Source organism: Ceratotherium simum, chromosome 20, assembly GCF_057802395.1.
Source record: "Ceratotherium simum simum isolate JZ-2026a chromosome 20, ASM5780239v1, whole genome shotgun sequence".
NCBI lineage: Eukaryota > Metazoa > Chordata > Mammalia > Perissodactyla > Rhinocerotidae > Ceratotherium > Ceratotherium simum.
In genome coordinates this window covers 39,925,786-39,947,962 of record NC_141919.1, presented here as the reverse complement: position 1 = coordinate 39,947,962, position 22,177 = coordinate 39,925,786, and the positions used below count along the sequence as shown (strand labels likewise).

Below are 22,177 nucleotides of genomic sequence, written 5' to 3'. Positions count from 1 at the left end.
GTAGGGATTACTACTAATGTCATGGCTAAGTCTTTTTTCTTTCTTAAATAGAGATACAAGTGAATAACAAGGGTTTATTGTTGTAAGCTTAATAACATCTTTTATTTTTTGTAACAATCTATCATCTCTAAGGCAATAATTGTGAAAAGCCTTGAAATAAATGACAGTGTTTGAGGCATCCTATACTTGTATTCTGATTTCAAAGGACCAAGAACAGTGGCTGACCTTCAATGAACAGCCAATAAAAGTTAATTGAATGCATTGAATTAATACTAAAACCAAAATGTCAAAGTCATGAAACATAAGCCGAAAGATTGAAATAATATATATTAAGGGTCTAATTGTATTGAAATAAGTAAAGTTCTTTTGCTATTCATAATTGATTTTTATCTCTTTGTTACAACTTGAAATTTCCCCAAAATTGCTATCACTACAGTTCAGAAGACAGTCCTTCACTAACTCTCCTGTATTTGATGTCATAGAGAATACACAATAGAACTATACTTAGTAATAGCCTCTAGGAGTTCTTTGATTCAGCACACTGCTATATGAATATTCCTTCTTTCCTAGCAACCGGTATTGCTTCCTACACCAATAGTTTTTTGCCGAAGCACTGGGATGATAAATTGCTTAATAAAAGTTAGAAAGTGGGGTCCAAAAGAGATAGGAGGGACTAATATATAAACTTTTCTGTGAGAAAAACTATGAATGGAAACTGACAAATAGAAGCAGTCATGTGCATTTTGTATAGTCAAAAAGAAAAACCACAACAAAACTGACTCGAACATAAATTTACATTAAAAAAAATGCACACATAAATTGTGTCATTGTAGATTATCTACAAAGTGGGTATTATACTCATGGATTATTCTGAGCTGACTGTAAATAGTTTAACCTAACCAGGATACTTGATCCTACCAGAAAGTAGTAAATCACTTACTTCTTAGAGGCTTAGTATTATTTTCAAACCACCGTTAGACCATTCAATACACGGAAGGGAGTAATTTCTTCTTCCTAAGTTTCTTTTGCAGTTTTAATTGAAGTCGGACCTGTCTATATTAGTTTATAGGCCTGTTATATTATTTTTCCATTTTTACCAAGTAAGGCAATATAATATAGTTTATGATCTTAGAATGAAGTGATTATTTTAACTCTCCATTCATAATATGTGAATGGGAGAGATGAAATCATGTATGAAAACAGAACCTCCACTGAAAATCAAGAATGTCAAATCATTATGTAAAGAAAGATAGGAAACTGTGCAGTAGCTTTGGAAGAGATGCCAGAGATACACAAAGAAATACTAAAATGGTCTACTTTTTAGATAGATTGTTTTACAGCAAGCAGTTTCAATTTAACATGTATTTTACCTCTAAATATTCCACTGGGGTTCTTGCATATATTAGGAAGACATTTTCAATCACACTATATCAACTGACCTCCAATATATACCTTGTTTCATATTGTTGGTCTTACATATTGTAGGCCTCAATTAATTTTCGGGCCTTGAGGTGCTATTTATTAAATTAGGGACACAGCCCACTAAATTAATAAATTATTACTGTGGAGGCACTCTTGTCTTCTGAATGTATAAGTGCATTGCTTAAATTACTCTCAGGGAATAATTTACACATGAAGAGGCCCTGGTGGTTAAAAAAGCTTTGTGTATTTCTTATCTCCAGAAATAGTCCTGGACTAGGTGCTTAAGTGGGTATCAAAGCAATTGTTTTTTCAAAGTAGTAATGATTTGTACAGTTCTGGGGTTCCCAAAACACTACCTAGAATCATGAATTGAATATAATGTTAAAAATGTAACATTTTGACCAAAAAATTTCCATAAGAAACAGGGAAACTGTCTCAACTGAGAAAATATGCTCATGATCTTGAAAAGCTTAGTAAGCTTTCTTTCATTGTGAGATTTTCTTTTTCTTAAAAGAGCTGTAATAAGGTGAACATAGAAAACTCTTCAGATCAAGGAAAAGGAAATTAGGACTTGGCTACTGTTGCAAAAAGATATGACTCCCCCCCAGCTTATTTTAAGTATAAAAAGGTGGAATTGAGGGCAATGAGTCCTGGCTTCTAATCTTGTGCCACTATTTTTCTTGTTCTTGGGCTTTCATGTCAAATTTGTATGCTACTTGCTTACACATGACACACACCTCTATCCCAAATTTAGGTATTATGAAATGCAAAAAAAAAAGATTTCGGTGAAACTTCTCCCCTGGGTCATAAACTCTGTAACAACAGGAACCCTGTCATTTTTATATTCTTACAGTCTAATTCTGTGCCTGGCACATGGGATGGGCAAAATACGGTTTTGGCGAATGAACACATAGATGAAGTACACAGGAAAAGTGGACCATTATGAAAAAAAAATCCTTAGTTATTCTGAGTCTAATTTTTGCAAAATATCTGTTTAATGTCTCTCATTATCTGTCCCCGCCCACCCCCCCAGGGCATCTTCTTCCCTTTCTTCCCAAATCCACACAGCAAAGGATGAGCAATGGTTAATTTTTATTGATTTGATTATTTGCTTTTTTGCATCAATAATCTATCGCAACGCATAATTACATAAAATTCTATTAAGAAGCAACCACTGCTCCTTAACACCCTAATTATTCTTTAAATGACCTCATTATGTTGTGCCAGAAACATCCAAGCTGACCTCAACTTCCAAACTAAACAAAACAACTGCAAATAAAAGGGCGGAGACAAAATGATGGTGGTAGAGCCGTGCTGATGGTGGTGGTAGTGATCAGGAGCTAAGGTCTGCCCCAGACACTGTCCTCTTTTATTCTTCATCAAGCATTTGATTTAATATGACGATGTCAATTGCTTTTATTTTTTGCTCCTCAAAACTAACCCTATGGTGCTTCATACTGTGCTAAGTACTATAGCATGAATTTTGGCAAGATAATTGCTTTTTGGATAAACAGATGGTTTTATCCCTCATTACTTTCAATTTTTTTTTTTTTTTGGTATTTAATACTAAAGAAGTTTGTCTTAAAATTTATTTGCAAAATATTTTCTATAATTACATTGTCAAGTACCCAAAAGGTGTTTCTCACATTTTGATTTCACTTCAAGTGCAAAGATTTTCAGATATGCTGGACACAAAATTAATCTGCTGTTATTCCTGTTTTGATTGCTTTTAATTAGTAGCCAGCTTGTTAGAATAGGTTACAGATAATAAATTGAAAGACTGGCATAAATTCCTTTGCCTAAAAGTTGAATTTAGATTATTCAGGGTTGTTTTCTTTTCTTTCTTTTCTCCCTCTCCTGGTCTTTTTGTTGTACAGAGGTCACGTAAGGCCGTCCGTGAAAGGGCTCCGTGCGCCATCTACCGACGGAATCTACATTTCCAGTGACTGGGAATGAGAATTACCCTTACATTCGGTTTTTAAAGCATTCTTTGAGAAAGGAAGTGTAATGGGAAAAGTCTCTTTCTGACTCTATGGCTTATTGGTGACTCCTGGAATAAACCTGAATTTAGCAAACACATAGTTGAAAAAGGAGACATCAGTCCCTTAGCGCTAGTACAAGTTGCAGAGAGAATCCCAAGAAAGCCCGGGTGGCATTGGAAGAAGTTAACCAAACTCTGAAGTCAACTCAAATGGAGATTCGCATTGTTTTCCGCCTGAGTGCTGAGCTACACTCGTTGCCTAATAGTTGCCTCGTTATAGTAAATGACTTTACTAATGGCACATCCAGATAACCATCAGTTTCCAGTCTTTTTATTCCAAAGGACTTCTCTCCAATTTGATTATTTTATCAGAAATTTAATAATGTAGGGCAAATAGGTCCACGCTTCACATAGATCCTAACACACAGCTTGTCTACGTGTATGTAAACTTAGTCTTTCTACATAAACACACACACACCTACATTACACCTGCAAGATGACATGCATTTATGTATATTGCGTCAGTTGAGAAATCTAAGTCCTTGGACTTGGAGTAAAATGTTTTTCCCCCTCAGTCCTTCTCTCCACTCTAGGCTAAATCTAATAGAAGGGAGTGGGGGGAAGAATTGGGGTCCTCAAGCCAAAGAGGTTGCTTGTACCTGGGGGAGAGCAGAGTATCAGTTTTAGGGGTTCAAACCACTCGAGTTGGAAGCTTGGACAGGAAATTAAAGTTGGTCCGAAGTGGTTGGATGTGATTCGCGTTATCTTTTTGTGAGCAGCTGGGAGAACTGAAAATTAACGAGGACCCCGGATGCCCCAGGTAACCTCCTTCCTCCTCTACCGCTCTCTTTAATCCAAGGGCCAAGACAACTTGCTTTCGTGGTTTTAAGAAAGCAAAAGGAAAAGAAGAAAGCAAGCAAGTTGAGACAGGAGAGGCAAGTAAAGAGGGCAGGCAGGGCGAAGAGAATGAAGCCGAAGGAAAGAATCAGAAAGAAGTTGAGAGGTGAGGGAAAAGGGGGAGAAAAGAAAGAAGACGGCAAAAAAGGAATAGGGCTAGGAACATGCAAGGATCTTTATTTAACGAACCCAGGTTACACCCATCTTTCACTTTCAAATCAATAGTCTAGATCTTATCCGTTTCCTTTGCAAAGGTTGTCTGCGTTGCTAAAGGAAGCTAGTCAGTATTCCTCCCCCGCCCCACGCGTGGCTGTGCTGTTCTATTCCCGGCCACTGAGCCCAAATACAACCCGAGTGGGAACGTTTGCAGGAGCGCTACTCTGGGAACGCTGCTGCGACCGGTTGTCACCCGGGAGCCTAACCGGATTAATACCCAGAGATGGATTACGTTGGCTGTCACCAATACGCCTAAAGATTATAATCCAATTTATGCACATTACAATCAGTATTAACTTTATCTGCTATTTTAAGACTCCCAGTTGTCCCGCGCGTCCTCAGAGAACAATCCTCCGCGTTCTGATGCAACCCAGCAGGCTGTCAGGAGGGAAACCTCCCGAAGAAAACAACTCCAAGCGTGGTCCTCGAGGGTCTGCACTCGGCACTCCCAGGTGCCTTTACCTGGGCACCGCTTTAGGACGCCTCCCAGACGGGGATTACCAACGCGGGAGGCATTCCCTTGGAAGGAAATAACATTGTTTCTCTCTTGTTCATTTCATTTTTAAATTTTCGGTGGCGGCAGCAGAAGGGCGGGGAGTGGGGGTGGTGGGCAGGTGCCTGTGAGTGGATGGAGAAAGGGGCCAGGGGACTGTGGCCGATTATAACAGTCTCAGCGATTGCTTTTTAATGCTTGTTTGTAGGGTGGCATTTCTCTCGCTGTCTTTAAGTAAGTTTGTTTGGGTGTATGTTCTTGCCTTTTCAGCACAAAACCACAAAAAGACGTGGTGGAAAGTAAAAGAAAGCCCCCTCCCTCCCCCGAGCGTGCTAACTAACGCCAAAGACTTGATTTAACACCCCTTCTCCGGCTGCTGGGGGCTCTACGCAGTGGCTACATTCCAGCAGTTTTAATCCGTTTTTTATTGTAGGGCGAGAGGAGTTTACACAGGGGCTGGGATGGCTCCCCAGCTGGCCGCTTTCCCCACTCCAGCGTCCCCTCCCCGCCGTTCTCTCTACCTCCCCCCCACCCCCTAGCAGGAACCTGTTACTTTAAGCGAGGCGTTCCAGTGTGGCGGTGCGGGCCGCCGGGGTTTCGGGAGGTGGCCGGTGATTGGCTCTTTCGAGCTCCCCCTGGCTCGCTCGCTCGGCCTCCCCGCGCGCTCCGCCCCACCCGCGCGCCCTCCCTCCGCCCCGTGAGGCTCGGAGCCCCGGTGTCAGGCGCCACGGCGCATGCTCCGGAATCTCATCCTCTGGCCCTGGAGCTGCTGCTGCTGCTGCTGCTGCTTTTGCTTTTGGGGCTGAGTTTAATAAGCGAGCGAGCGAGCGAGCAAGCGAACGCGGGGGGAAAAAGGCAGAGAATGTCCGCCATCTACCCTCCGCTCCCGGGCGCGCTCTCATTCATAGCAGCTTCTTCATGAATTACAGCTGAGGGGGGCGGGGGAGGGGGGGTACCACACAACACCCCAGCAAACCTCCGGGCCCCCAGGCATGGCTAGCTCGGTAAGTACCTGCAAAAATAATAATAAAAGACCCCCCCCTCCCCGCCTTTCCTCTCTCGCCCTGCGCCGCCGCCGCCGCAGCCCAGACAGCGCCAGCGCTCCGCGGTTCCAATTAGAGAAAGGTTGGTACGGCTTGCAGGGAGCTGCTGCCTCTCCCTCAGCCTCCGCTCCCCTCCCTCTCCACCCCCCCCCCGGCGCGCGCGCACACACACACACAGACACACTCACACACTAACACACACTCGCCCCTCCACCCCCCGCGCCTGCCTCCCTCCTCGCCTCTCTTTGCAATCGCAAGAAGCGCACTCTCGCTCACACGCGCGCACTCACACACACTCACACACGGTGGAAGGAGGCGAATAATAACTCAGCCATATTTCAGCCGCCGCCGCCGCCGGGAGCCGCGGGCACAGTCCAGGGACGCGGCGAGCAGCCTGGGCGGCCGCTACGATGGTGCGTTCTCCGCGGCGCGCGTGTGTGAGCGGGAGTGTGCGGGCTGACAGCGGCGGGGCTGCACGCAACTTTGCCCCCGCGCCGGGCTGTGCGCAGGCGAGGCTCCGCAGCTGTCCGCCCGCCGCCCTGCCTTTCTGCATTTCATTTTTTGGGGGAGGTGGGAGGTACTTTGGGGCCACTTTGGCTCTTGGAAGTGTGTTGCGGGGGCTCCGTGAGGCTGGCCTCGCCGATCGCGTGGGGCTTTTCGCTGGGGGGTGCGGGGTGCCTTAAGTTATGGATGCCTCGGCGTGTTTTCCTGCGGGCGTGTGTGTGTGTGACGACGTCTCATTTTTGTTGTGGACGAACCCCGTGGTAAGAGCACGGGAGTTTGTGCCCATCAGCAGAGGCTGCCTGTAGTTTCCATTCCGCCTGGCACAGCGCTCCACACGCACGCACACACACACGTACACAAAGACTTCCTCGGCGTGTGCCTGTCGCCGCGGTACTTCCAGGGAGGGGGCTCGCCAGAAACCCACCTCGAGGTCCCAGCTACCTCCTCTCCCACGCTGGGAAACCGTCCCGGCATCGCCTCCTAATTGTCTTCTAATTTGTTTCCGATGTATTTGTTGTGCTTGTAGTAGCTGAGTGTGCTCTCCCTCTTCCCCCCGACCCCCGGACCCCCTTCCCGATTGGGGGTAACATTCCGTTACAATCGGGCCGGTGTGGCTGCGGTCCTGGGGCGCCCGGGGCTGGGGCGCCCGGGTGGGGTGTACTGGGGGGTGTGGGGTGTGCGCGCCCACGCGCGTGAAACGTGGATGCAGAGGGCACCGCCGTTTCCTTTTATGTGCGTTTCAAGAAGGAGGAAAAAAAATGTCAGGCGCAATGTTCAGTGTCGAACGGTCGCCTTCCTGTTGTTCACGGCTGTCTCTCCTCCCCCTGCCCGCAGTGTGCCGTGCAGGTGAAGCTGGAGCTGGGGCACCGCGCCCAGGTGAGGAAAAAACCCACCGTGGAGGGCTTCACCCACGACTGGATGGTGTTCGTGCGCGGCCCGGAGCACAGTAACATACAGCACTTTGTGGAGAAAGTCGTCTTCCACTTGCACGAAAGCTTTCCTAGGCCAAAAAGAGGTACGGCTCGAATACAAAAGGAGCTTGATGAAAAATGTCTTTGCTGGCGGAGGAAACAATCGCTTGGGCCGGGCGGTCCCCCTGCCCCTCTCCCCGCCCCCCGCGTCGCGCTCGCCGGCGTAGCCGCGGGACCAGGGTGCGCGGCGCCGTGCCGGCCAGGTCCGGGCTCCCGCCCGCGCGCGCGACTTGAGCTTCATGAAAGTCACCGCAGAGAAAGGACCGTCAGGTGTCGAGTGTTTATTCATCCCAAGGCAGCCCTCACCGGTCCTCGGGGGTTAGCTGTGGGTTCTGCGGGGAAGGTGCAATTAGTTGTTGGGTTTGGAGGTGTGGGGAGTGGGGCTAGAGGAAATAAACAGCTTGCGCCTTTTTTTCCTAGAGCAATTGAAATTTACCTGTTATTAGTAAAGAATGCGTGGGATGTAGTTATTCTTCCGCCTTGAGAAGTCGCCTCTCTTTAAGGGTTTTCTCTGCCTTCCTCCCTGTGGGTGAGGCATTGGGTGCCAGTTGTCATAGACTTTTCCTTTTGTGGGTTAGCCACCCCCGGCCCCACTGTCAGGATTTTATGTTTAGTTGGAGGGCTTACTCATCCCTAGCCCCCGATGGCACTTGATTGCTCATTCGATTTTGAGCAGGTTCCGAAGTGTCTGCCCGATGTGATCTGCAGGGAAGTGGGTCCCTGCAAAGGTCGAAGCTAAGTTACAGAGCAGCAGTGTTGTCTTGCCTTCTCCTTCAGTCCTTCCGCACCTTGGTTTTTAGCCTTGGTGTAGAGTTTGCATAATCCTGCTCAGGCTCTGCGGTCCCAAACATTTTCCATAAAGGACAGTTTTGAAAAAAAGAAACGGGGTGTTGTTTTCAAAGAAATTTAAAGACGGTTTGAGAAATCCCGATTTCTATTCCCTTCAGCGTCTGGAAAGCCACTGTCTGGTTGTTTTAGTTGGATTAGTGGAGGTAACAGTACAAATACAATAAGGTGCTTTGTTTGTGAGCAGGTTTATTTATCTAAGTCGACACAATGGTTAGTAGTTATCTTCCATTTGATCCGTAATCTTTATTGGCATCTAGAACTCCTGCAGTTTCTTAGAGGAACATCGTAATAAATCCATTCTGCTTAGAGCTACGTGGAAATCATTGAACATTCAGGGGCTGAATAAAGAAAGGAGAAATGCTGTATGTCTTAGAGGTGGCAGAGGTTTCTGTTGATGCTTATTTTTGTTTCCAGAGCTCCTGGAATGGGACGTAAGATTGTATGTTTTGCCTTTGGTGGTTTGTTTTATGGCTCCTCTTGAAAACTTGAACAGTTGAATTTGATGGGCTTTGCTGGATGGTTCATAAATGAATCCAGCTTCTAATAGAGGGGTAGGAATATGCATGGGCTCTAGGAAATAACATTTAGATTTTGTTAGCATTTCATATCAAAATATAGCCAGAGATATTAAACTTCATATTTCCTCAAAACTGTGAGAAGGATGAGTATTGTCAAGTTTCTGTCACTATATGAGGTTGAGTATGATGCTTCCTGGGGAATCTTGTCTCCCTTTTCATGCATCTACAGAGCCACTGCAGAGGAGTTTAAACAAAAGAAATCACCTCCTAAGATCCTTGGTACATACATATGAGACTACTTGGCTGCTATTCACTTTGAGGTGAAATACACTTAACAAAAAAAGCAATATTTATTGTATTAGGAAAATTAAGTCAGTTGGCAGAAGGTGTAGTTCTTAAGATAACTTTGTTTAGGCTCTTTAACATAATCAACAAATTGGCATTATGAAATTAAAGATGATCAACTTCCCCATATTCCACCACTGTTTCTCTGCTTCTGTGAGTGTGTGGTGACATTCCCCTTTATTTCCCAGACTTAATGATTTTCTGTCCAGCCTGAGGGAACCTGAGGGTGCCACCCACACAACCCACACCTGGGAGTTGTTGCTAGGTGTGGTAAGCCGCTTGATAACACTGATGTCTTCTCAGATGTCTCTGGTGAGAGATGTCTGCTTGTCGGTTGGGCTCTTCCATTTTTCTCAACTGTGGAGTTTCTTTATGTAGTCTATAAGCCATTGTTTTAAAATGTTTATTTTTGGATTTTTATTTGTATGTGTGCTTCCCATGATGTGACAAGTCCTGGGAAAAATGCCAGCTTACATAGCCCAGGAGAGACCTTGTCGTACTGTAATTACACATGATTCAGATTGCAAGAGAAGGTTTCTCTGTTCATTGGGAATAGTTAGTTGTAAAATCAAGTAACACCAAACATGCCACTTATCTTAGGACTTACTTTTTGGCTTATAAGGTCTTTCAAAATGATAAGAATAAATACAGAATAAGAATGCCAGATATTTCTAAGTCTACTTCTGTACCTTTTAAACTGCTGTATTTGCGATATTCTAGATCTATAAGGGATAGGATTGGAAATGGGAGAAACTGCAAAAATGACTGTGAAAAATCTGAGTTAAAGATATTTAAAAGAAATGCACCTACTCTAAACTGTAAATGGCTATTAATAACAAGTTAAATCACTTTCACTGTACGGTAGCTGATAAACAGAAGTGGACCTTAGAACTGAGGATGATCTGCTCAGCCATGAAGATGGATGAGTCTTTAGTTAAATAAATCTTTGGCTTGGAAAAGTGAAATGATTTTCAGGTTGATTTCCTTCATTTCACAGTAATATTATGAGAACTCGTAGAGGAAGAAATTATAATATTTTCAACTTGTTGCCTAATGAGAATTACATATACCATTTCACAATTGAGCTAATTGGACTTGAATTAATGAGGTTTTACGTTGTCCCAAAGATGTATTGGAGACTTTCAATTTAAAACTACTAGCACAAAGTCCTAGAAAAGAGATTTTGATGAAATAGCGAAACCTGGAATATCCATTAGCCGTTACAGAATAGGCAGGTCAGAGTATAATGCATTTTAAAACTATCTACTTGCAAAAAAAGACCATATCTTATTTATTAGTCCCAAAGATTTATAATAGTCTGATGTGAATGAAATGAATAGCCACATTCAAAACATTTCATTTAAAATATTAATGTTTTCATTTTCAGGATGATGTGAATTTGAGTGAACTTTCTTTCCAATTACAGTCATCCTTACTATTACAATCTGTTCAATTGACATTTATGATATGAAATCTGTTGCTTATTATTTTATGGAAGCTAATTTGGCCACTGGTATAATTTGATAGCTTTTTATTTGCAGCCTTAGTCCTTTGAGTGGGCAGATAAAGCATAATAAATCCACACATAACTTTCCTTTAAGTGTTTGAGCCCAGCTTTACTGTGTAGTTCTGATTTGTGTTAGTCTTCTGAAATAATTTGGATAGCTTTTTATCAGAGTATCTAAAATTTGAGAGTTTACTAGTTGAAGATATTGTGTGCACCTGGTATATTTTCTCTTCTGAGATATTTAAAAGGTTTAAGGAAAAAATAAAGTTGGTTGACTCTACTGATACGCTCAGCGAGTGCTATAAGATTTGTGTAGAGTTCTGTATGGAATTAAGATGACCAGTGAGAACAGTTTTACTATTTTGGCATTTTGAAGTGACATAAAATATAATTTTCCAAGGTACTTAAAAGCTGAATTGCTGGAGGAAATCTCATATGCTGTTAGTGAGAATGTATATTGAGCACGGACATTTTGGAGGGTATTTGGCAACATCTATTAAGATTTTAAATGTTTATGCCCTTTGACCCAGCAATTTTACTTCTAGGAATTTTCCATCAGATATGGCTTAACAACTACACAAAGATACAGCATATTTCTAGTGACTTTTTTAATAGCAAAAAATTGGAAGCAAGCCATATAGGGGACCTCAAGTGGGTACAGTTAAATGATGGTAATCTAGTAAAAAGAGGGTAAATCTATTTGTAGATGCAGGAGGATCTTCAAGAGATATTAAGCGAAATAAAGCAAGTTGCTAAATCAGTGTGATCCCATTTAAAAAAAATGTGCTTATACAGATAAAAAGTATATGTGTGCATGTGTATAAATAAATTCTGGATGAGTGGGCACCAAACTCTTACCAATAGTTTTCTTTAGTCGGTGCTTATGGTGTTGGCAGTGATGGCAGGTTATTTTTGTAGTTTGATTTTTTAAAAAAGTTAATTCTGTGTAGTTAAAGCATTCCGGTGAGCACTCATTACTTTTTAAAACTAAAAGAGAGTAAAGACCCAATAGAGAATATTGCCTTTTAAACAGGAATTAGCACGTAGCTATCTAAAAATGATCTTTAACTATCTTGGGGAGATATTGTTGCTCAGTGGTGAGGAGGAGTTAGGGTTAGGAATTACAGACTTGTATTCAAATGCTGCCTTAAGAGACCCCTTGAGTGATCATGAGCAAGTCACTTCTGTGTATGTTTTCTCATTTGTGTTACAAGAATCATGATAGAGTAGAAGCATTACCTCAAATTGAGGACTAAATATGAATCAACTATTATCAAACTTAGTGATCTTAAGACCCCTTTACACTCTTAAAAATTGAAGACTCTAAGGAGTTTTTTCTAAGTTATATCTATTAATATTTACTTTATTAGAAATTAAACCTGAGACATTTAAACAAATTACATCAACCCATTACATGTTAGCACATAAATACTATTTTAATGAAAAATAAATATTTTCTGAAACAAAAAGAAGAGAATAATGGTATCATTTTACTTTTTTTGTGTGCAAATCTCTTTAATGTTTTGTTTAATAGAAGACAACTGGATCCTCTTATGTGCTTCTGTATTCAGGCTGTTGTGTTATCACACACCATGTAGCTTCTGGAAAACTCTACTATGCACTTACGAGAGAATGAGAGTGAAAAAGGCAAATAATGTCCTAGAGTTGTTATGAAAATAGTTTTAGCTTTGCCAATACCTGGAAAAGTCTGGGGTGTCCGGACTATACTTAGAGAATTCTGATATAAAATATTCAACTCACAACCTGGCACAGATAAACTGCCCTGTTAATATGTGGAAGCTTATTTTTTTAACCATTATTATTGTTGCTAATAAACACTCATTTAATGGAAAGAGAAAAGATAAATCTAAGATATTTGCATGGTTGAATTCCAGGGTAACAATTATCTAACAATTTTTTTCAGAAAAAGAAAATCCAAACTTGGGTTTCATTGGATGTATTTTGTAGTTAATATCACTGTCTATTTTATGGTATATTATCTGTATTAGGTAGAAGTCTTTTACCTCTGTTATTTTAGATGACCCTCTGTAGAACTACCTCTGTGAGGTAGCCAGGGCAGGGGTATTAGTAGGTTTCATTATTTTACCTTAAAGATCCTTTTTGTTCCTTCTCTTGGTTCTTTGACGTTTTCTTCAGTGGTCTTCCATGGACCAACCTCAGGCCTTCAGCTTTTTTCCTGGTCATCTGTTACAGATGATCCCTACTACTAACACAGCTTTTATAGTTCTAAGATGTGGAACTTTTAAAATTTTTTCTCTCTTAGTGACTTAAGTCTTCAAAAGAGAACTTGGAAAGATTAGATGCTTGGGGAGCAGGGGAGATGTTAAACAATTATACCAGTTATATAGTTAAGCAAGTTCTTGATATATTACTGCACTTGACTTTATTGATCGGATTTTAGGATACTTTTGTTCTCTGAAACAGAATGTTTCACACTGTCCTAATGGAAATAATATGGAATTGTTTAATTTTTTCCCTTGGCTTTTGTAGTTTCTTTTTGATTTTATGTCTTCACATCTCAAAGAAGCAGCTAACATGTAGAAAGAGAAATTCTCTTGTCTCAGTGATACAAATTAATATTCTTTTTTTGTTTGTGAGGAAGATCAGCCCTGAGCTAACATCCATGCCAATCCTCCCCTTTTTGCTGAGGAAGACTGGCCCTGAGCTAACATCTATTGCCAATCCTTTTCCTTTTATTCCGTTTTTCTCCCCAAAGCCCCAGTAGATAGTTGTATGTTATAGTTGCACATCCTTCTAGTTGCTGTATGTGGATGTGGCCTCAGCATGGCCGGAGAAGCGGTGCGTCGGTGCACACCCGGGATCCAAACCCGGGCCACTAGTAGCGGAGCGCGAGCACTTAACTGCTAAGCCACGGGCCCGGCCCCCAAATTAATATTCTTTTAAAACATTTTATTTTGTGTGTGTGGCTAGTCTCTTTAGTTCATCCTCTTCCTCATAACATGTATTTTAGTGCCTTAATCTTTTATTCTCTTATATTTTGTGGTTTTCCTTATTCTTGTTTGTAGTGCTATATTGATTTTTGGGAATATAATTTGTCTGAAAAGAGTCCTTGGATAAATAATTGCCACTGATGATATTACAGGTACTAATTCATAAGTTTTTTAAAAAAACTATAGATATCACAGAAACTGAGAAATTACATTGCACAATTGTACAGTGCAGCTTTTATGGAAACCCATATATATTTTTACATGCAAATGAAAGTTATTTTCTGATTTATAGGTATGCATTCATTGTAGAAAAATTAAACTACAGAAATATAAAGAAAGGAGTTACCTGAAAATTCTTCATAGATGACCATAATTAATATTTTGGTAGACATCTTTATATATGTATATAAACTGTACGTTAGCATTAATTCATTCAACAAGTGTTTTTTGGGAGCATCTGCTGTGTGTCTAGAACACTTCTGGGAGCTGGGGATAAAGCACCGATGAACATTCCTACCCTCATGGTATATTGGTGGAATATCATCTTTTTAAAGTTGAATTTTATGGTATAACATTGAATATAAATTTATTATACTTTATTGGGACATTAAGATTGTTCTCAGTTTTAATTTGTTGTGAATAATGCCATGATGAACATCCTTGACATTCATTTTTATGGCTTTTGCTGTAATTTCCTTTTGTTAAATTTCCAGAAGGGAGGTAGTTGAGTCAAGGTATATAGATTTTAAATTTTGATATGCATTACCAAATTTTCCTCCAAAAAGATTGTACCAGTTTCTATTTCCCCAGAGGTTGGGAGGTCATTTCCCCACATAGTTGCCAATACTGGGAATTAATAGTTTTTTTTTCTTTTTTTTTTTTAGATCTTTGTTAATCTGCTGGGTGAAATGATACTTCATTTTTATTTGCATTTATTTGATTAGTAATGCCACATATCTTTATGTATGTATATATTTACCATTTGTGGTTTGTGATATGCCTGTTTTGTGCCATTTTTGTATCCCCACCCCCCCAAAAAAAAACCAGTACAGGAAAACACAAAGGAAAGAATGATATAACAGACATTCAAATCCTCACTACCAAGAATGAACAGAATGAAATGAAATGTTTACATTTTATCATATTTGATTCTCTGTTTTGATTTTAGGGAATTAAGTAGTATAGATGTAGCTAAAGTTTTTAAATGCTTCCCAGCCGTTTCTTCCAACTCTTCAGCCTCTTTTCCGTCTATTTATGTCTACTTACACGTTTATAGTGCTACAAGTAGCAGTATATTGTATCTTAAAATCATCGTGAAGAGTATCATACCAGGCAAATCATTTTTTTCGATTGAGCTATAATTCACATGCCATAAAATTCACCCCTTTCAAGTGTAAAATTCAGTGGTTTTTAGTATATTCCCAAGGTTGTGCAACAGTTGCCATTATTTAATTCCAGAACATTTTCATGCGTGAGTAATTTTGTGCCTTGCTTTTCCCCCCACTCAATATGTTTTTGAACCTTTCCACATTTCATCTATAGAGAACCAATTCATTCCATTTGATTTCTTCTGCTTAGTATTTAATCATAGGAATAGGTTCTGTGCTTACTTTTCTGTCCAATTGAGGAATATATAGGTCATTTTCCATTCTGTGCAGTGAACATCTTTGTATGTGTTACCTTGTTCAAATGAACAAGATTTTGGAACTAGGCCTAGAATTTGAACTGTGAGTGTGTTTTCATTTGTACTAGACATTGTCAGATTGCTCTACAAAGTAGTTGTGTCAGTGTCTTGTCGGGATGAGTACCATTTTCTCTACATCTTTGCCGACACTGGATGTTTTAAGATTTCTTATTCTTGATATTTAGTTGAAATATGTTATCTTTTTGTTTTCATTTGCGTTTCTTTGATTACTAGTGGGGTTAAGCATTTCCTATATGTTTATTGACCGTTTTGGATTTCCTCTTTATTGACTTCTTTTTATATCCTTTGTCTTTAAAAAAAAAAAAAAGATTGGAATTTTTTTTCTTATTTGTAGGATGTTAATCTTTTGTTATTTGTGTTGAAAATATCTTGTCCCATTTTTGTTTCTTTTTCTTTTAATGTTAACGTATGGTGTCTTTTTGTTATATGCAAGTTTTTAATTTTGTCAAATTGATGTATTTTGTTTTGTTTTGTTTTCCTGTCTGGTTTTGGGGTTTTGTATAAGAATATAATTTGTGGGCATGGTAATGTGCTTAAGCAACAGACTTGATATGTGCAGGATACAGTGAAAGGACTGGGTTAGATGTAAATATGAGAAAGAGGAGGTCCCTGCCTTCAATGTGCTTGTGTCTTTGAGAGCTGGAAAAGACACTTGAGATTCTTCATCTTTGTTTACCCTCTCAATTTACTTTTAATCAGAAGCCTAGAAATGTGAAGTGATCTTGCATGTAGACAGCATGAGTCACAAGTGTGCCAGTGCAAAGATAACTAGTAATAAATGGCGGTAAATGTTTACTTTTAAAACATTGAGTAATTATTCGCTTATATTAGCAGACAAATGTTCAGCAATAACTGCTTTTGTAGACATGATCTGGGATTTAATTAAGTGGTGGTAACCATGGTAGATGCTGTTGAAGGGGAAAAAGTTCTATAGCTACTTTCAGGCAAAATCACATTCATTTTATGGATTAATTTAAAGGTTTCCTTTGAGATTAAATTGTTAAGAAAAATTGTTACTGAATGGCAGGTATCCTGTAATATTTTGCCCCTCCCCCACAGTAGGATTGCAGTCCATGAAGGATGCAGAACATTGCTTTAAGAAATAATGTTGTATCATTTTAACTTAAGTATGACAAGTTTGCGCTGATTGAGGCCTGTAGAAGGCTATTATCATTAAATTTCTGAAAAAGATAAGACTAGCCTTTGGGTGTGATTTAGTAGGTATGTAGTAGTTAACAATTAACTTTTTGAATAAAATCAATGCACCATCATTTTTTATTAAGGAAAATTATGGCTTATCTTGAGCTTAATTCTAGAGTCCATTTATTTAAAATAATATTCATAAGTGATTATAAAGATGGTCAGTTGAATTTAGAGTTATTACCCATGTTAGAAGATTGATATTCTCAGAGCCAAATAAATTTCAAAATATTTAATTTTGCCAAAAGTAGACTTTTTCTTCATTCCTTTCCAGCAGAAATCATTAGTTTGCTATTTTCCCATCATACCAGGCCAAATGCTGTGTGTATGTATTGATTTTAAAAAGCAAAGTATACATTAACAATTTCCTAAAATATTAATAACAATAGCAGTGGACTAGAGAGTAGGGAGATTTACTTGCCTCTTAATGCTTCTAGATATAAATTTAGTCTGCATGATGCCTTTAATTTTTGCAGATAGGTTTTATGCTCTACTCTTCCCCGTCCCTCCCAGGGTAGTGTTGGGGGAGATTAGAGTCAGACTGTTCTTTATTTTGATGAACATTTATAACATTTTGAATGTTTAAAAACAAGGTTCATTGTAGGCTTCATGTTATCCATACCTTTTACCCAAAATACTTCATTAAATATGAGTAGCTGAATAATGAAAGCTTTCTTTGTATTGAAGAAATATTGTTGTATTTTTACAAAATTTTTTGCTTCATTTGATTTCTTTCCCTGGTCCTATATTATAAGCAGCTGTTTTGTAGTGATTTAGTGAACAATAGCGAGTTTAGGCTGTTGAGATTTGGTTGCTGTTAGCGGGATAGGTTATTCAGAATGTCGACATAGCTCCAGATTGTCTCATCAGAGATGCTTGTCGTATGAGTTTTCCTACCTGTGCACAGAAATAGGATCCAGTGGTGGGAAGCGACTTTCTTCGTTATCTGGAGCACCTAGCATGTGTTCCATGCTTCAGGAAGTCCGGCACTCACCTCTCCTTGTATACGTATGTGTTGTTCCTCCTGTGCTGCATTAGAGTTACACATCACATGAGATGGGACCTATGTTATCACTGTGGATAGTATGACTACCTACTGGATGGTTTTCTTTTCATTTCATATGCAGTAAAATTCACCCCTTTAAAGTGTAAAATTCAGTGGTTTTTAGTATATTCACAAGGTTGTGCAACAGTTGCCATTATTTAATTCCAGAACATTTTCATGCATGAATAATTTTGTCTTGATATAAATTATTCATTTAATAAAAGTTATTCATACATTTGATCCACATGAGTACTACATTTGATCAATGTATTCTAGACACTGGAAGTTTTTGGCAACTATATAACATGAAGACAAACATCATAAGTCAGAAAAAGTTTTAGAATCCTGACTTTAGCTTCCACTCCCCTAAGTGGTTCAGTTATTACTCAGTGTTCTGAAACTCATTTCTTCTGTACCTCTAATAATTGACTTTGTGTAAACAGAACCACCACTTGAATTTAACAGGAAACATTGTGTCTGCTGAGAATCACATTTTCTAGAATGTGTTTTAGCTTATGATATAGGCAAGAATGAATTTTTTTCCTTTTCCGTCTTTTCTTTATTTTTTCTTCACCTACTTTGGATACTTTTTTAAAAGCTAGACACAGATTTGAGAGACTTGGCCAGGTCTATCATTTTTTTACTACTCAATCCATGAAATACAACTAGGCTTTTAGCTTTAAAAATAGGAGTCAGATGTATTCCAGTAACTGGTAGGAGCAGTGTTTAGCAATGCAGCAGGAAAGGCCCTGGCCTGGGAGGTAGAAGGGATGTGTTTGGATTGAATAAACTGTGTGGGCTTTTCCAGCTCTGAAATATTATTTTTCCTTAGTTTTTAAAAAGGGATAAATTTTGAGTGTGTCGTTGATCTAGTGTTTTTATAATGATGAAATGACTAACATTTATTAGATATCAAAGGTATATTGACTTGCATGCTAGACAATAGACATGTGCTGCTGTATTTGATTTCTCACTTTTGAGGAGTGTAGCAATTTGGAGAATTATTTTTTGAGAAAACAATGTTGATATGAAATTCAGTATATTGGCATTTTACCTTTTTTAATGGTGAGTGAATAGTGAAATGGGTCAAAGACGTGCAGTAATAGGGAAGTAGAAGATGGGTCATTCACCAAATAGGTGATTAAGTTTTGGTTATGAAAAGCTACTTTCTGATGATATTGGTGCCATTTATAGCAACCATTAACTACTATTCGTAGGTTGGAGCGTTCCAAGATCTCAAGACACCCTGTGTGTTTATTTCTTCTTCCTCAAGTATGGCTCTTGACCAGGTCATTAGATCCTTGAGTTTTTCATGAAAGTCGACTGATTTTTTTTGGCGTTTCATGTAACATAGGCCAGACTTTGAAATTTTGTCACTCAATTTACTTTTCTGAAGTATCATGTTTCAGATAACTACATGTTTCTATTATCAGTAGAATAATAATTGGGAACTTGGACTTACATTATCATGTGAACAGGTTAGAAGAAAGTATATCAAATCTTTGATCACTCAACATACATACTTGGCAGGGTTTTCTATTTAATAATTCAAATGCTTAATTAAAATTGTCTTGAAAAGCAAGGACCCTTCCACTCTTTACTTGCAACGTACTGCTTAACTTTCAGCTCAAAGAAAAATAATTCTAGTTAGCATTGCAGCTTGTTAAAGGAATCGTTGAATGACTAACTAGAGCCAAGGATTTAATTTATACAGAAATACACAAATGCAGACATTTTTAGAGAGCAGCAAATAAATGAGAAGTTTCTTATGTTGTAAAGGCTATGCAGTAGCTGGTAGTTAATGTTATTTGACATAGTATCTTTCTGTGGAGGCTCTTTTTGGGTGAATCATCATCATTGATTTTAATACTTGATTCAGTCCATTTTCTTTCTTTCTTTCTTTTTTTTTTTTTTTTCCCCTGAGGAAGATTGCCCTGAGCTAACATCTATGCCCATCCCCCTCTATTTTTGGTATGTGGGAGGCCGCCACAGCATGGCTTGATGAGCCATGAGTGGTGCGTAGGTCTGCGCCCAGGATTTGAACCTGCAAACCTTGGGCTGCCGAAGCAGAGCGTGTGAACTTAACCACTATGCCACCGGGCCGGCCCCCAGTCCATTATCTTTGTATTAAAATGGCTAGAATTGTTCGTCTTTACCCACATTTTGAGAATTGTGTGACAGATAAAAATACATCAGTGAAAAGACAGGAAGAAAATACTATAGCAGAATGTTAACAGAAGGTATCTCTGGGTTGTGGGATATCAGGAAATTCTGTCATCAGTAAAATTTGTTGAAGTTTTCACCTTTCTTGAATGATGTATTACTTATGTGAAAGTAAAACTAGATATTTGAATGTCCATATGGACATGTTTACAATAAGCTTTTTCTTTTTTTTAAAAAAGTAATCTCATTTGGAACATAAATAGGAATGTCTTCCCCAAGGAATGTTTCTATATTTTATTTGAAATTTTAACCATTTGTCATTTTGAGCATTTTCCTTTAATGTTACAGTGACTATATACACAGATGTTTCCTAAGTTGATTGTAAGCTTTAAAATAAATATGTATATCATGTTCTTAACCTTTCTGGAAAATTAATGTTGTGTCTATTTTAGAATTAATCAGATTAACCTGATTTATAAGTACATGCTACTATAAGATATTCTTTGTAACCGAAAGACAACTATGGTTAATATTTCAGCTCAGTATACATTTTTGGAGTACGTAGGAATGTTTTGAAAAGTTTTGACCTTTGTTACCTGTGGAGTTTTGATAAGTATAACTTTGTTAATTAATATATTTATCTTGATGTGTAGTGTTAGAAAATTTTCCAGAGTCTATATCTGACTTTAAAAATTGACTGCAAATGAAAAGACTCTCATCAGTTTAGATATATGGTGATAGTGTAAGGAATAAATGGGATCTGTAGTTGGAAATAAAGACCCATTTCCAGTTTGTGAATCTTTCTATATAATTTGAAAGTTAAACATTAAATTATGAGATATAAAAAGTACCAAAACAACTACCAGCCAAGGCAAAAATAATATGTTTGGGGTAGAGAAAAAAGAACGGGTCCTTTTTGCATGGAGAATTGATACATAATTGTATAAACATAAACAATATTTTAGTATTAAAATAGTTTTAATATTTCATATATAGGCTACAAAAATAACTAGAAGTTTTAAAATGAAAATAAAATGTAATTTCATGTTTTATGTACAATGCTGATAGATTGATGTGAATATTCCTTAAACACAACTAAAAGAAATGATTTCTGCAAAATGAGGGAGTTAATTTTAGTTGTCTTAAAAGGTCTCTGCAATCAAATATTTATCTAAGTCTGTGATATTATGATCTAAGGGAAAACATTTTTGCCTTTTTAACATTAAAAAATAACCATTAAAAGTTACTTTGCATAGCAAATGCATAATGCATAGCAAAACTATGTCAACTAAAAATGTCTGTTTTCTCTTTGGTATTAGATGCTTTTATCAAGTTCATAAATTATAGTTAGATTAACTCCACCTTAGAATGTAAAATATGAAAATTGATGTTCGTGATCTGAGCATTTCTTTATTAGCTGCTTGAATGAAATTGCTAGTTTAAATTCTATTTGCTAGCATTTGGAATGACATTATTTTCCATGGGCTTAATTTAGTTCTGCTGATAAATTTTTATTTAACTATTTCTATTCCTTTTGAGAGAATTCTGAATGGGATTCATACTGGCCTGGATTCCTTTCTTTAGGATTGAGGTGTGGCTGAGAATGAGGAAAATATCCTCGTTGGCACCTTGCTTACAGCTCACAATATTTGCTTGCTATTTTTATTATTAAATTAAATTGTGTAGATGTCTTGACTGCAAATACTACAGAAAATAAAATAATTGTTTTAAAACCTGTTCTAACCAGATACTGCAGGGACCAGGCTGAAGACTTGCGAGTTTGAGCAATATGAAGACGTGGTTTGACTATTGCGGGTTGTTAGAAATTGCGAATTGGTACTACAGTAAATAAATAAACTCATAGAATGTTATTATAGGACAGAAGAGCTATGGTAGATGAAGATAGTGTATAAATGGCCCTTATTTGGAGCATCTAGGGTGGGAGCATATTTTGCAGGGGAAGGGGAACTAAGGATAAGGTGTTCTCTGCTTGGAGACTTGTAAAGACCTCAGAGTTTTCTTTATGTTATTGTAGAAAGACATTATTTTTGCTTTGGCGTGCTTAAAACTAAAGGGCAAATGATCCAAAAGAATAATCTTGAAATTCAATAGCAAGAAAACTACTTGACATTGTGGGCTGGAGGCCAGCAAACGTGTTGCTTTCATTGAATGCGTGGGAAATGGGGCAGGCCTGGAATTTAAAGAGACAGAGGGTGCAGCACCCTAGAAAAGAAAAGCCCTCCTGTGTGATTTGCTTACTGGGAGAAAAAAAATAGACTTAACATTTTCTCTAAAGGATCTTTATTGGATCAACTATTTAAGGCATTGAAAGACACTGAGTGAACT

The 22,177-nt window shown here is 38.7% G+C and overlaps 1 protein-coding gene across 4 annotated transcripts in view; it reads left to right on the top strand.

The window, feature by feature from the left end:
* The first annotated feature begins 5,739 nt into the window (after positions 1–5,739).
* Positions 5,740–22,177, top strand: part of MLLT3 (MLLT3 super elongation complex subunit) — a 254,148-nt gene continuing 237,710 nt past the window's right edge. For 2 of the 4 annotated variants that reach the window (XM_087444676.1, XM_087444675.1), the window contains exon 1: positions 7,435–7,571. Coding sequence is in view for 2 of the 4 variants with exons in the window: in XM_087444673.1 (XP_087300799.1) it covers positions 6,002–6,013; positions 7,391–7,571 (193 nt within the window). In the remaining 2 variants the exon portion in view is untranslated. Of the gene's footprint in view, positions 6,014–6,242; positions 6,466–7,390; positions 7,572–22,177 lie in introns of those variants that run through there. The other 2 variants (XM_087444673.1, XM_087444674.1) reach the window with 2 other exon arrangements.